Source organism: Populus nigra, chromosome 7 (assembly GCF_951802175.1).
Source record: "Populus nigra chromosome 7, ddPopNigr1.1, whole genome shotgun sequence".
In the NCBI taxonomy this organism is placed as follows: domain Eukaryota; kingdom Viridiplantae; phylum Streptophyta; class Magnoliopsida; order Malpighiales; family Salicaceae; genus Populus; species Populus nigra.
The window spans coordinates 21,530,687-21,545,461 of record NC_084858.1 but is presented as its reverse complement, the minus strand read 5'-3'; the positions used below and the strand labels follow the sequence as shown (position 1 = coordinate 21,545,461).

At 33.5% G+C, this 14,775-nt stretch overlaps 1 protein-coding gene across 1 annotated transcript; it reads left to right on the top strand.

Moving 5' to 3' along the window:
- Positions 1 to 598: 598 nt before the first annotated feature.
- On the top strand, positions 599 to 6,776 carry LOC133699945 (tRNA wybutosine-synthesizing protein 2/3/4). Its single transcript, XM_062123472.1, has 9 exons — positions 599 to 1,448; positions 1,813 to 2,224; positions 2,505 to 3,638; positions 3,798 to 3,927; positions 4,576 to 4,811; positions 5,131 to 5,266; positions 5,680 to 5,756; positions 6,000 to 6,106; positions 6,213 to 6,776. Exons 1-9 carry the CDS (start codon positions 671 to 673, stop codon positions 6,311 to 6,313), a joined length of 3,111 nt encoding a protein of 1,036 aa, XP_061979456.1. The 5' UTR covers positions 599 to 670; the 3' UTR covers positions 6,314 to 6,776.
- Positions 6,777 to 14,775: the final 7,999 nt, after the last annotated feature.

The window sequence follows — 14,775 nt, the reverse complement described above, 5'->3', positions numbered from 1 at the left end:
TAAAAAATATATTTTAATGTATTTTTAAATAAAAAATATATTGTGTTTCATAAATGTGATGCAAAATAATTTTTAAAAGTATTATCAATTTAAAAAATATATAAAATAATGTTTTTCATATAATTTTTGTTTACATAGATACATAAAAATTATTTAAAATAGTTGAAAAAATATTATTTTAATATTTAAAAAAAAACAATAATTTTAAAAACATTTTAAAATCAAACGCTTCCGCACAGATATTCTTAGGCACCGTTTGGGAACGCGGCTGCGGCCGTGTTCCCAAAAATTTTGAAATTTTTTTGTTTTTTTTTTTTGTTAAAATTTAATATGATTTGTACGTTTTGGATCGTTTTGATGTGCTGATGTCAAAAATGATTTTTAAAAAATGAAAAAACATCGTTGGCATGCATTTTAGCACAAAAAGTTATTTGAAAAGCACCCGTAACTACACTGCCAAACACGCTCTTAAACATGCTTTGAGTGCAGCGAACCGTGCAACTGGCCGCACTCCCAAACGAACGGCAGGCCCAAAACCCAAGTATCAAAAGCCCAAAACAACCTACCCTGAAAAGCCCCTAAAACCCTTCTTCTTCTTCTTCTTCTTCTTCGACAGTGAGGAAGGGCTTATTTCATCTTCTCCAGACACGAACTAGGAACAGAGAAAAGCATGGAGTTTGAGAAGAGAAAAGCAGCAACGTTAAGCTCACTGGCATCCTCAAAGACAGATAAATCACCAAAAGGAACGGTAGACACACACTTAATCCCACTCATCAACACCATCAACTCTCACCCTTCTTACTTCACCACAAGTTCCTGCTCCGGCCGTATCTCTATCCTCTCCCAACCGAAATGGACCCCAACACCATCCACCAGTAAGAAGAAAGCACGTGGAGGATCCTGGCTCTTCATCTCCCACGACCTGGCCAATCCCAACTCCCTCCTCCCCCTGCTCTTCCCCTCCGAGCCACCCTCTGAGTCGACCGAGTTTACCACTAAGTCTGCCAGTTCAGCGGATGGGCCCTCCGAATCAGCAGCTGGGTTGGTAACCGAGTTGGTGTTCCGGTTCGAGCCATTGATTATTGCTGTGGAGTGTAGAGACATTGAAGCTGCACAATTTTTGGTGTCTTTTGCTATAAAGAGTGGGTTTAGAGAGTCAGGGATTACAAGTGCTAATAACAAGAGGGTTATTGTGGGGATCAGGTGTTCTATAAGAATGGAGGTCCCTTTAGGTGATAGTGATAGGATTTTGGTGTCAGAAGAGTATGTGAAGTTTCTTGTTGACGTGGCGAATCAGAAAATGGAAGCTAACTGGAAGAGAACTCAAGGGTTTTTGAGTGGTTTAATAGACAATGGGTTTCAGAGGCATACAGTTTCAGAGAATGGTGAGTGTCGAGATGGGGATGATGATCAGTCGGAGAGAACAGCAAATGGGGATGCTCATAATGGTAATCTTTATTAATTTCTTGAGTTTTTTATGGCTTATATGTCTTGAGGTATTGTGAATTACAGACTGACTTTGAAAGATTGTGTATTCAATAGAAACACGTGTCAAAGTTTCTGACTTTGAAAGTTTAGTAGACTATAATTTTTTTGTCTACTGTATTGATCTTAGCATATTCTTGCAATTCTGAATTTAGCTATTTTTCTGTGTAAGTGGTTGGAATGTTATAATGTCACTGTTATATAGTGATGTATATTGTATATGTCTGATGTGTGAATTTTTTACAGATGTTATACGTGTGATTGCAGGAGACTTTTCGTTTTAATATTACACCAAAGTTTGAGTCTTTGAATCATTGGCATTGGCAGGGATGGTAGGAGGAGGAGAAAAAGCTGCTGATTGCAGTTTACCTGTTTCTTCGATCCTAGTTGCTGGTGAATCTGTAGAGAAGCTTTTCCTTTGGGGTCACTCTGCTTGTGTATTGGATAGTGGAAGCAATAAAAGTGTTCTGGTATTTGGTGGTTTTGGAGGGATTGGAAGGCATGCCCGGAGAAATGATTGTTTTCTGCTTGATCCGTTCAGTGGCAAGTTAAAAGCAACTGATGTTGAGGGTGCACCATCTCCGCGATTGGGTCACACAGCTTCTTTGGTTGGTGATTTAGTTTTTATTATTGGAGGCAGAGCTGATCCTTCTAGCATTCTGAATGATGTATGGGTTCTAAATACAGCTAATATGGAATGGAAGCTGATACAATGCACTGGCAGTGTTTTCTCTTCAAGGTGAAGTGTTGAGAACATTTATATTACTTTCTTCAGTTCACATTTTAGTCTCCCTTTTTTTTGCCCTTTTGATATGTAATGACAGGCTTTATGAATTGTTCGTCAAAGAAACAAAAGAGTGTATCCCATCTTGCAAACAACTGTTGATTTTGTTCACCTTTCTTTGCATCTTTAAAATCTCTTATAATGGATTCCTTAGAATCCATGCATCATGTGTTTTTTTTTTCCTTGGAATGAATGACATATTTGTGCTTCTGAATTATTTATGTATGTTTTGCAGGCATCGGCATTCAGCAGCAGTAGTTGGCTCAAACATATATGTATATGGTGGGCTTAACAACAATGATACAATCTTATCATCCTTGCATGTTTTTAACACTGGAAATCTGCAATGGAAAGAAGTCTTGGGTGATGGGGAACGACCATGTGCTCGTCATTCTCACTCAATGCTAGCATATGGGTCTAAAGTATTCGTGTTTGGAGGATACAATGGCGAGAGAGCTCTTGGAGATTTATACAGTTTTGATGTCCAAACATGCATGTGGAAGTTAGAAAAGACAGCTGGAAGAAGTCCACATGCCAGATTTTCCCACTCAATGTTTGTCTACAAGGATTTTCTTGGAGTCATTGGTGGTTGCCCTGTTGGACAACATTTCCAAGAGTTGGCATTGCTTGATCTGCAGTCCCATACATGGAAACAAGTAACACTTGATTATATTGGCAAAGAGTTGCTTGTGCGAACTACAGCCAATGTTGTTGGTGATGATCTTGTTATCATTGGGGGTGGTGCAGCTTGTTATGCATTTGGAACAAAATTCAGCAAGCCATTTAAAGTCAACTTGCTTCCACTGGTACCTTTAGGAGACAAACTTATGCCAACACAGAAGAATGTCAACTTTAGAGTTTCTCATGCTGAAAATGCAGAGGCTTTAACTCAGAGTCCTGTCATGAACTTTGAGGCTGAGAAACATCAGTTGGTTTCTTATAACCGGGTACTACAACTTGAAAAGAAGTATGCGAAAATGGGGAAAGACATACTGAAGAATTTTGGATGGTTAGATCTTGGGAGGAAGGTTTATACTAAGGAGGATGGGTTACATATTTGTTTTCCTATCACAGAAAAATTTTCTGCCATGTTTCTGGAAAAGCATGATCAGGATGTGGATGTGTTTGAAGAGGGGAATGATACTTTTGTATGTAAACCATTTACGGGAGGAGGAATTTTGTTAAATGAGGTGTCCTGTTCAACAGCCTTGAACTTCCTTAAGAAATGTGGTGCCACTAATTTGGCAAATGCGGTTGGTGAAGTTAGAAAATGTTCCAAATCTCCCTTTCAAACAATGAATGAATCGATTGCCTTGTTGATTAAACAGAAAGACCTAGCAGAAACACTATTAGAGCAGCTGCCAAACAGGTTAGTTTGTCGGGAACTTTATATCTTTGGCATCTTTTGTTGTGCTGAAGTGTTGTAAGTTGAGGTCACATCACATTGGTTACTGAGAAATATACTTATTGAGATTGTTGCTCACCTTTTTTTATATCGTTCACCCTGTCAACTTTTCTGTACATTCAGATGGGAACGACTTGGGGATATTGTGGTGCTTCCAGCAACATCCTTCAAGGATCCAATATGGGACTCAATCAGCAAGGAGCTTTGGCCTATCGTAGCCAGATCACTTAATACTCGCCGTGTTGCTCGCCAGGTATGATAAAACGTGAAATATTTATAAACTGGAGTTGATATTTTGCTTGCATACAGATGTTTTTTTAGTTTAATTTGTAATGTATCTTATTTAATAATTTGTTATTGCCAAGCTCATACATTTCTTTGAGCCATGATTATCCAACATTTGAAGTTTTCTAACTGCATGCTGGGGCTGTAGCATCCTAGGTTGATTGGCAGAGGAAAGATCTAGTTGAAAGTATGAATTTTTCTACATGAGTTTAGAAATGTTGGCATTGATGTATGATTTGTATCATCACAATTTAGTGCGGTAACTTTGATTGTTAAAAGGATCTCTATGCATAATCATCAGGCAGCATCTTGCTATTGCTAGGATCTATTTATGAATACTTTCTTTTGTTAGTTTGCTGTATAAGCATAATTCTTGCATTTCTACGCACAAAGGACTGAATGTCATGGCTATTTAGTGCATACTGCTATTTTTATGTATCATCATATTTCCCATTGTGTTTTATTAATCATATGCCACTGCTATGATATGCTCATAAACAGTATGCCATAAAAAGGTTCTTGAATTTCAATTGGATAAAGGTTTTCTTAAGCTTACAAAATTTTTAAAAGTATTGTTGATTCATGTATTCATTCTGTGAATCTGATGGTATTTTAGGGGCGAGTTGCATCCACGGGAACAAGGGACAGTACTTTGGAGATTCTGGTAGGAGATGATGGGTGGGTTGATCATCGAGAAAATGGAATTCTCTATTCCTTCGATGCTACCAAGTGCATGTTCTCCTGGGGTAATCTTTCTGAGAAGCTTCGTATGGGAAATCTGGAGTGCAAAGATGAGGTTATAGTGGATTTATTTGCTGGAATAGGATATTTCACATTGCCATTTCTTGTCAGGTAATATGTGATTTATATTAGTCTACGTAAAAATTCAAATTCAATTGTTAGTACTTTTCTCTGTTGGAAAATCTGATTGTTTCAAATTCAGTTGGTCTTTTACTTATCAATGTCTGGAGAAGTAAAAATTTGGGAAGACAATTTCAAAGGTTTGATGATTGGTTTTGGCCTTGAACACCTCCTAAGTTCAACTTCAATCAAAATGGTGGAAGCTATTCATGAAGTAGTTTAGTTCAATTCTACCAATTTAATAAGCCTAATTTTCATTGTTTCACTTTTGTTTGTATTTGATTTTGAGTTTTAATGATGTGTTGATTAGGGCCAAAGCAAAACTGGTTTATGCTTGTGAATGGAATCCTCATGCTGTTGAGGCTCTCAGACGTAATCTTGAAGTAAATTCTGTCTCTGATCGATGTATTGTACTTGAAGGAGATAATAGGATGACAGCTCCTAAGGTACATTTTGCTCTGGTCATTGTTAATGTTTTACCTGCAAACTCTCAAGTTTTTTGGGTTTGTCTATACTGAATGCCTTTTTATTTGTAGTTGTGAAAGGGGTGGGGGTCTTAGATTTTGTTGTTACCAGTTTTCAAATTTAAAGTTCTTGCTCTTTGCCTGCTTCTCTGGTGCGAGTTGACTTGGTGTGTTTGTCTGTAACTTGATACTTTCTTGATTTATATTGAAGCATGCACCTAACTTTCAGGTCACCTGGCTTGATTCTTTGATATGTTGGCTGCAATCCAATGTGGTTCCATAATGTACATTTTTTTTTAATCATGTCCATAACAGACATCCTCTACCAAGATAAGATGTGCATCAGTTACAAGGATGTTGTGCCATTACATATTAATCAAATTGCTTTATTGCAGGGAATTGCTAATCGAGTTTGTCTTGGTCTTCTTCCAACAAGTGAGGGCAGTTGGGCTACTGCTGTTAGGGCATTAAGGTGATTTATCCTAACATTATACGTTGCTCATCTCTCAATGATCTAAACACGAAACTTTCATACCAAGTTTATTTTTAGCTCAAAACATTCATCTCCACAAAATGTTTAAACATCCTTCGAGATTTAAGCCACATTAGCAGTGAAAATTTTCCATGGGGTTTGTCCACTCTGGTTTGACCTTCCCGAGCCTATAGTACAATGCCTGCCTTCTCTCCCTTTCTGATGGTAGCACTAATAATGCAGGAGTGAGGGTGGGATGTTACATGTGCATGGGAATGTGAAGGACTCACAGGAGTCTTTGTGGACCGCACATGTTTTGAAATCTATTGATGAAATAGCTAGATCCGAAGGTATGGTCTTCTGGACTCTGGGTCTCCTTCTGAAGTTCATTTAACAAGAGTATGCAATGCCAAGGATGTCAAAGTTCACTCTTGACATGCTGCTGCTTATCTGCAGGTCATTGTTGGGAGGTCTCAATAGAACATGTGGAACGAGTAAAATGGTATGCTCCTCACATACGCCACCTAGTTGCAGATGTGAGGTGCAGCAGCTTCTAAGATAACACTAGAAACACTGTCCTCATTCAGGATGACAAATTATTCTCCTGCCAGGAAAGGGGCAGTATTTGGAAGATGCCACATGTCAAGCTCCATGTTAGTCACCCTATGGTATTACCCCTATCACAAAATGTGGCCATTAGAGCCCCAGGAGCTCAAAAGGTTCTGAACATCATGTGGATGCTGGAGAGTTTAGTAGTTCAAACATTCTTGCAATCTCAATTTTTTGAGAGATCTGTAGAAGAAGGCAACACTTTAGAAAAAGGCATTTGTTATGTAACTTCCATGCATATTTTTTAGACTCAGACAATGAGTATGGTGAGTGTGGACTAGTTTCCATAGGACAACTTAATTTTATAGTGCCAGCAGCTTTACTGGTGGTGTATTACGATTGCCCTGTTCTCCCTCCACACTTTCTCTAATATCCATAGAACAATCGCATGCACTTCGAAAGTTGAATGAATGATGGCTAGATGAAGTTGCATGGGACCATTAGTACTATCTTTTGTTCGAGGGAATTAGTCAAAGGGAGAGCTTAGAATTCTCCACATTTTCATGGCAGGCTTGTTCTTCTGTACCCCATTATTAAACGAACAGGCCACCTTTGGCAGCCAATGATGTTGGAGATTTTTCTGGCTCCACTGGATGTTGAAAAATCACAACTCTTTGGATAACAGAGAGTTCCTCTGCGCTCGCATGTAAGCTTACCAGCCATGGCTGGGCCCCTTTGTTACTTAATCATCATCCTTTGCAATTGATTTGGAACTTGGAACAATACATCATTCTTGTAGATTGCTAGATGTGGTACTGTGCTATGTTATGGGTCCACATTAATTATTTTTAGTTTAAGTGTCAATGGCGTGTTTTAAATATAGAAAAAAACTATGATTGAGACTAGTATAAGTGGTTTTATTTTAATTAGATAAAGAAATAGCAATATTAAACAGATAAAAATTAAAAAAAGACATTTTTTCAAGAACAGAAAATGATGATGTTCAATTTTTTTTCAATTAAATATGGAAAGAGGAAGTTGGGTAAAAAAAATTAAAAAACCAGCACAATTTTTATTCAATTAAAAATGAAAGGATAAAGTTGGGTAAAAAAAGAATTAAAAAATCAACACGGTTTCAGTTAGCATGATAAATATGTAACTCGGGTAATCAAGAGCAATTCAATATATAATAACCTGTCAAACTCGTGTTCCAACTTAATAACCCGGTAAAAAATCAAAATAATAAGAATCAAATTAAAAATATAATATACCGTAAATTTGGATTGAAAGATGAAATTGAAAACTAATAAGAATTTAATAAAATGATCAAGAAAAAAATATAAATAAAAAGAATAAGGATCAAATTTGAAATAATAATATATGATAAATTGAGATTAAATGATGAAATTGAAAGTAATTAAAAATTTTATAAAAAAATCAAAAAATAAAAATTAAAGTTGAAATAGCAACAACAAAGAGGTGCCAATAACCTTTTCAATTAAAATAATAAGTAACCATTATTAAAAGATCAAATTGCCCATGATGAACTTGGTAATAACAATTTTATGTGCTTAAATTTTTTTGAAAAGAACACTTATATCTCTAATTAATTTCTTAAAAGCTATTGAGTCGTGTGAAAAAAACTAAAATATTCTAGTATCGAGGCATTAATTTTTTAAAAAAACTGCAAAATAATAAGTAACCATATAAAGTGATTCTTCCTTCCCTTTTATTTTTTATTATTTTTTTAATATCCTTCATGAAGGTACACATTTTAAATATAATTTTTAAATTCGGTCTAATTTAGCAAGTCGAACTAGAACTTAACTGACTTGGAATTGAAATTAGATTGGATTAAAAAAAATAAAAGAAAGAAAAAATTCAGTGTGATCTGGTTGACCTGGTAAAACCCGGTCAAAAACTCAATTGTAATTTATTAATTTATTTTTAAAATAATATTATTTTGATTTAAAAAAAAATAACAACCCGATTAACCACTCAAAACCTAAAATTCAAGCCTGAACTAGGTCAGATCTACAAAATATGATACTGAAGCTTTATCACTTGCATTAAAGGGCGGTCATTCTTTGCAATTGATTTGGAAGTTGGAACAGTACATCATACTTGTAGATTGCTAAATGTACCTATTGTGCTATGTTGTGCGTCCACATTAATTATTTTTAGTTTAAGTGTCGTTGGTGTGTTTTAAATATAGAAAAAAACTCTATAGGCAAATAAGTTAATTTTATTTTAATTAAATAAAAAAATAGTAATATTAAACAGATAAAAATTAAACAAAAATATTTTTTCTAGAATAGAAAAATGATGATATTCAATTTTTATTCAATGGAAAGAGAAAGTTGGGTAAATTTTAAAAAAAAACTGGCATAATTTTTAATTTTATTCAATTAAAAATGGAAGGATAAAGTTGGGTAAATAAAATTAAATAATCAACACGGCTTGAGTTAGCATGATAAACATGTAATTTGAGTAATCAAGAGAAATTCAATCTGGGATAACTCGTCAAACTCATGTTCCAACTTAATAACATGATAAAAAAATTAAAAGAATAAGGATCAAATTGAAAATATAATAAATCATAAATTTGGATTGAAATATGAAATTGAAAGCCAATAAAACTTTTACAAAATAACCAAGATAAAAAAAAATAAGGATCAAATTTGAAATAATAATATATGACAAATTGAGATTAAATGATGAAATTGAAAGTAATTAAAACTTTTACATAAAGGCTAAAAATAAAAATTAAAAATAAAAAACATAAGAATTGAAGTTGAAATAGTAACAACAAAAATAATCAATTTGTAATTTTTTAAGGAGAATAGAGAGAAATAAGGCTACACTGGCAATAAACTACATCATCACTATTAATACGCGTTGCATCAACATGAAAAGGACATGACAACATTTCCTATGAAACAACAGAAGATGATAATGGGAGACACCGCACATGCCACTCGAAGCAAGCAAATGCTGCCCACACAATGATACGTGCACTACATGCCGCCCATATGACGATAAATTTGAGGTTAATTATATTTTGTCTTGTTGAAAATGCAATTAAACCAGTATATAAATTCTCTTTTAGTTCCAAAAAAATAGTTAAATTGTAATGTTAAAACAAGTAGGAGACAATGCTTATTATTAATTTACATGTATGAAAACTATAAAATTACTAGACATTGAATCTGCGCTTCTTTTACACCCTTTTATAAGGTTTTAACTTGAGTTTTAAAATTACTCATATTAATTATATAATTAATAACATCATAATTATATTATATATAAAATATCTAAATTAGTTATATAATCATATTAAAATTAATTTAACATGAAATATATTAAAATATAATTAGTTTTTTTAAATAACTTTTTACCATTAGAATGTATATAATAAAAAAAAACTATATTTATACCATTTAAAAAGTTATTTTATTAATTTAATTTTTTAATTTAATATTTTGCATTTCATAGGTGGTCCATGGCCCATGAGCTAAACTTTTCCCATGCCTTGGCCCCACCCAGTGCAGATGATCAAGATTGTTGTGAAGGAATCACACCCAACTAAAGCATCCAAAGTAACTGTATTCTATTTATTGAATGGCATGTTGATCAGTGTTATTAATCCTGGTCAGCTTTGGTGGATTAACTCGGTGAGCTGCTAATATGACTCCAGACCTGAGCCGGGTTTTAAAGAAAAGCAAATAAAGTTGACATGATTTGATTTTTCTTTAAAAATAATCCTCCGTTATAATTTTTATAGTAATCCAGATTAATTTTTATAAACTTTGACTCGGGTTTTGAGTTAACTCATGGACCGCGAGGGGTTTAATAGTGTTGATGCAGACCATGCATCATGCACACATTGCTCTGCTGCATGCCCATGTATTTGAATTTTGAAAATTACGATTGAAGACGCTACAAGTGGGCACGTACGTTTAAGAATCTGCCTAGATTCCAAATTTCCAAACAGACGTTTTGTAACATCATCCGTTTATTAAAATAGGATATGGTAGGGCCCTTTTATGTACACGTCATCGTCAAGGCAAGATGAAGCAGGCCCCTCACATTTTGTGGATCTTGAGGCAAATGTTGATGAATTCATGCACACAGCTATAAATTATGCTGAAGATTTACTGGCAAGTAACAAAGGGCCATTGACTGTTTCTTCTTTCTTTTTTTTCCTTCTTTTTTCAAGGGCCAGAAAAGATAAAACACGTTTTTAAAAAATTTAATTTTTTTTTGCTAAAATTTAATATGTTTTGTGTGATTTAGATTGTTTTGATGTGCCGATATCAAAATGAGTTTTAAAAAATAAAAAAAATTTATTGACATGCATTTCAGCACAAAAAATTATTTGAAAAACAACCGCAACCACACTGGTAAATTCTTATTGTGAGTGTCTATGTGGATGACTTGATTTTCACTGAAGATGATGAGCAAATGATGCTGGAATTCAAACAATCAATGATGAGGGTATTTGACATGACTGATCTAGGAAGAATGAGATTCTTCTTAGGCATAGAAGTACTACAATAGATCAATGGGACCTATATCTGTCAACGAAAATATACACTAGAGGTTCTGAAACTGTTTGGGATTAAAGAAAGTAATGCAATAATGAATTCCATAGTTCATGACTTCAAAACTGACAAAATCGAAGAAGGAAACAAAATCGATGAGACTTACTATAAACAAATTGTAGGAAGTTTCATGTATATCACCGCTACCTGACCAGATATTATGTTTGGGGTGAGCTTTATTAGCAGGTTTATGTCTACCCCACCTGCTAAAAAAATATTAAGATACTTGAAGGGCACCATCAATTATGGTATGTTCTACAAGAAGAATGAGAGCAAGCAGCTGATTGCATACACTGATAGTGACTATGCAGGAGATCTTACAGACAAAAAGAGTACATCCGGCTATGTCTTCATGCTGAGTGGAGGAGCAGTCTCATGGTCATCAAAGAAGCAACCTATAGTCACTCTGTCAACAACTGAAACAGAATTCGTGGCAGCAACAACTTGTGCCTGTTAGGTAGTATGGATGAGAAGGATTCTGGAGAAGTTAAACCATGAACAAAAGGGTTGCACCATCTTAATGTGTGATAACAGTTCAACCATTAAGCTCTCAAGAAATCCCATTATGCATGGACGCAACAAACACATTGATGTGAGATTTTATTTTTTACGTGATTTAACTCGAGACAAAGTCATTGAACTTGTGCATTGTGACTCACAAGATCAACTAGCTGACCTGCTGACAAAACCAGTTAAACTGCAAACATTTGAAAATCTTCGAGAACAAATGGGAGTTTGTGTAATGCCTGACGTAAACTAATTGTTACACAGAATTAGTTTAAAGGAGAGAATGTTGAGAAGTAGTTCATACTGTCAGCATGACTGTTAGCAAGTCTGTTAAAGTTGTTAGTTAGTTAATCTAGCTGGCAGTTAGTTAAGTCAGGTAAGTTTGTTAGTGTTCAATTCTTAGCTAACAATAACTGATTCCTTGAATCACGGGGGCAACAGTTATTAGTTACTTTGCAGTATTGTAAAGGCTATATAAAGCTAAATGATTGTTCATTCAAGGGATGCAATACAATTCAGTATTCATCAAGTGTTCTTGTATATCAGTTTCTATCGAGAATAAAGATCAAATTAAAAATATAATATACTAGAAATTTGGATTGAAAGATGAAATTGAAAGTCAAAAATATTTTTTACAAAAGGGTCAAGAAAAAAATAGAAATAAAAAGAATAAAGATTAAATTTGAAATAATAATATATGACAAATTGAGATTGAATGATGAAATTGAAAGAAATTAAAACTTTTACAAAATGGTCAAAAAAAATAAGGATTGAAGTTGAAATAGCAACAACAAAAAAAACCAACTTGTAATTTTTAAAGGAGAAGAGAAAAAAAATTAGGCTTCATTGACGATAAACTACGCCATCATCATTGACACGCGTTGCATCAACAGGAAAAAGACATGGCAATATTTCCAATGAAACAGTAGAAGATGATAACGGGAGATGCTGCATATGTCACTCAAAGCAAGTAGATGCCGCCCACATGATGATACGTGGACTGTATTAGTAGCCTTTTCAATTAAAATAATAATTAACCAGTATTACAAGACTAAATTGTCCACAATATACTTGGTAATAACATAATAGTCTCAATGAAAAGATCAAATGGTCTTGGATACATGGTTTAATTTATTTGATTTAGAAGGTAAACTTATCATTTTATTGTATTTAAAGAATTTAAAAGACATAACTACCCTTGTGTGCTAATTTTTTAAAAATTAATTCAGAAGATAATTAGATTATTTAAATGTGATTAAAAAATTAAAATAAAAAACACTTATATCTCTAATGAATTCTTTAATAATTATTAGGCCTTGTGAAAACAAAAAACAAAATACTTCAACACCAAAGCCATTATTTTTTTTCAATGGAAAAATGATAATTATATTGTCAGAATGAATAGTAAATTATATCTACATGCAAAGTGATTTTTACTTCCCTTTTATTTTTTATTTATTGGTTTTTTTTAATATCCTCCATGGCCAATGGGGGTACACATTTTAAGAGAGTGTTTGGAAAGGTAGGCCAATCCGTGTTTTTTAAAAAATTAAATTTTATTTTTGTTAATTTTTTTTTTATTTTTTAAATCATTTTGATATGCTAATTTTAAAAATAATTTTTAAAAAATAAAAAAATATTATTTTAATACATTTCAACATAAAAAATATTTTAAAAACAACAGCAACCTATTCTAAAGTTTTATTAATGCATTAATGGGTGGTCCGTTGCCCATGAGCTAAACTTTTCCCCATGCCTTGGCCCCACCCAGTGCAGATGATCAAGATTGTTGTGAAGGAATCACACCCAACTAAAGCATCCAAAGACTCCAAAGTAACTGAATTCTATTGAATGGCATGTTGATCAGTGTTATTAATCCCCGTTTGTTTGGGTGGATCAACTCGGTGAGTTGCTAATATGACTCCAGACCTGAGCTGGGTTTTAAAGAAAACCAAATAAAAATTGATATGATTTGATTTTTCTAAAAAAATTCTCCAGATTAATCTTTTTAATCTTTAACTCAGGTTTTAAATTAAGTGAATGGACCGTGACGGGTTTAATACCCTTGATGCGGACCATGCAAAGTATACCATGCATCATGTACACATGGGTATGCTATGCTGCCTATGTGTTTAAATTTTGAAAATTACGTTTGAAGACGCTACAAGTGGGCACGTACGTGTAAGAATCTACCTATATTCCAAATTTCCAAACAGACGTTCTGTAATATTATCCGTTTATTAAAAAAAAAAGAAAAAGGATATGGCAGACCCTTTTATGTACACGTCATCGTCAAGGCAAGACGAAGAAGGTTAAATTCCAAGTATAGTTTAATCGGTGAAGTTTTGAGTTTAATTTTAGAAATTATTAGTTTGAGTGTTATAAATATTAATATTATTAAAGATGTATATAATTATTAATTTTAAAATTTATAAAATTAATTTAGATACACTTAAGTTTACCGGACATCTACATCAATAATAATAATAATAATAATAATAATAATAATAATAATAATAAAACAGATGAAGAAGGTCCCTCACATTTCGTGGATCTTGAGGCAAATGTTGATGAATTCATGCACAGAGAAATAAATTATGCTGAAGAGTTGCTGGCAAGCAACAAAGGGCCATTGACGGTTTTTTTTTTTTTTTTCAAGGGCCAGTGAAGATCTGTGGCAGGATCTTACATGTTGGGATTAAATAGTGCTCTGCCGTTCACGGTGGTGATTAAATTGCATGTTAGGAGATTAATGTTAATAATTAGCGAAATTATCATAATTAAATTGAATTGACCATTATTACAGAGATAAGAGGTGATTCTCACCTCTTGTAATAAGATACTTTTGAATTTAAATACAGATCTGAGCCTATTACATCTTTGGAGTGCAAATACAGTAAAAATAAAAAAATAAAAATAAATTTAATTTTGAAATAATTTTTAAAATAATAACATAAACAAATAAGAATGGATTTTTATAACCATAAATGGTGTAACTTAACTGGTCAGATCATAAGTTTGTATTTTAAAGATTATCGGTTCGAGTTCTACAAAACTCATGGCCACTAAAAACTTATATAATCATTAATTCTAGAACCCGTAAAATAAATCAAAATACATACAAAGTGATCTTACCATCCAAATATATATATATATATTCGCAGCTCAAAGTTAATATAAAGTATAAACCATGGAGGGGGCCTCCTAGTTAAGGTCGAGTAGACATTCATAGTGACAGGTGTCGCAGTACTCGAGAAAGCTCATTATGAGTCATCACCATTGCCTCCTACAGCAAACTTTAGTGTCGGTGGCCATTTGCTACTGTGTTTTAAGAGTGTCTTAAGTTTTTTTATTTATTT

Bases quoted from the DNA above. Each gene is read 5' to 3' on its own strand.
- LOC133699945 (XM_062123472.1), top strand. From the start codon at position 671: ATGGAGTTTGAGAAGAGAAAAGCAGCAACGTTAAGCTCACTGGCATCC. The intron at 3,928-4,575 runs GTATGATAAAAC...ATGGTATTTTAG, and splicing joins CTCGCCGTGTTGCTCGCCAG to GGGCGAGTTGCATCCACGGG. The intron at 5,267-5,679 runs GTACATTTTGCT...GCTTTATTGCAG, and splicing joins ATAGGATGACAGCTCCTAAG to GGAATTGCTAATCGAGTTTG.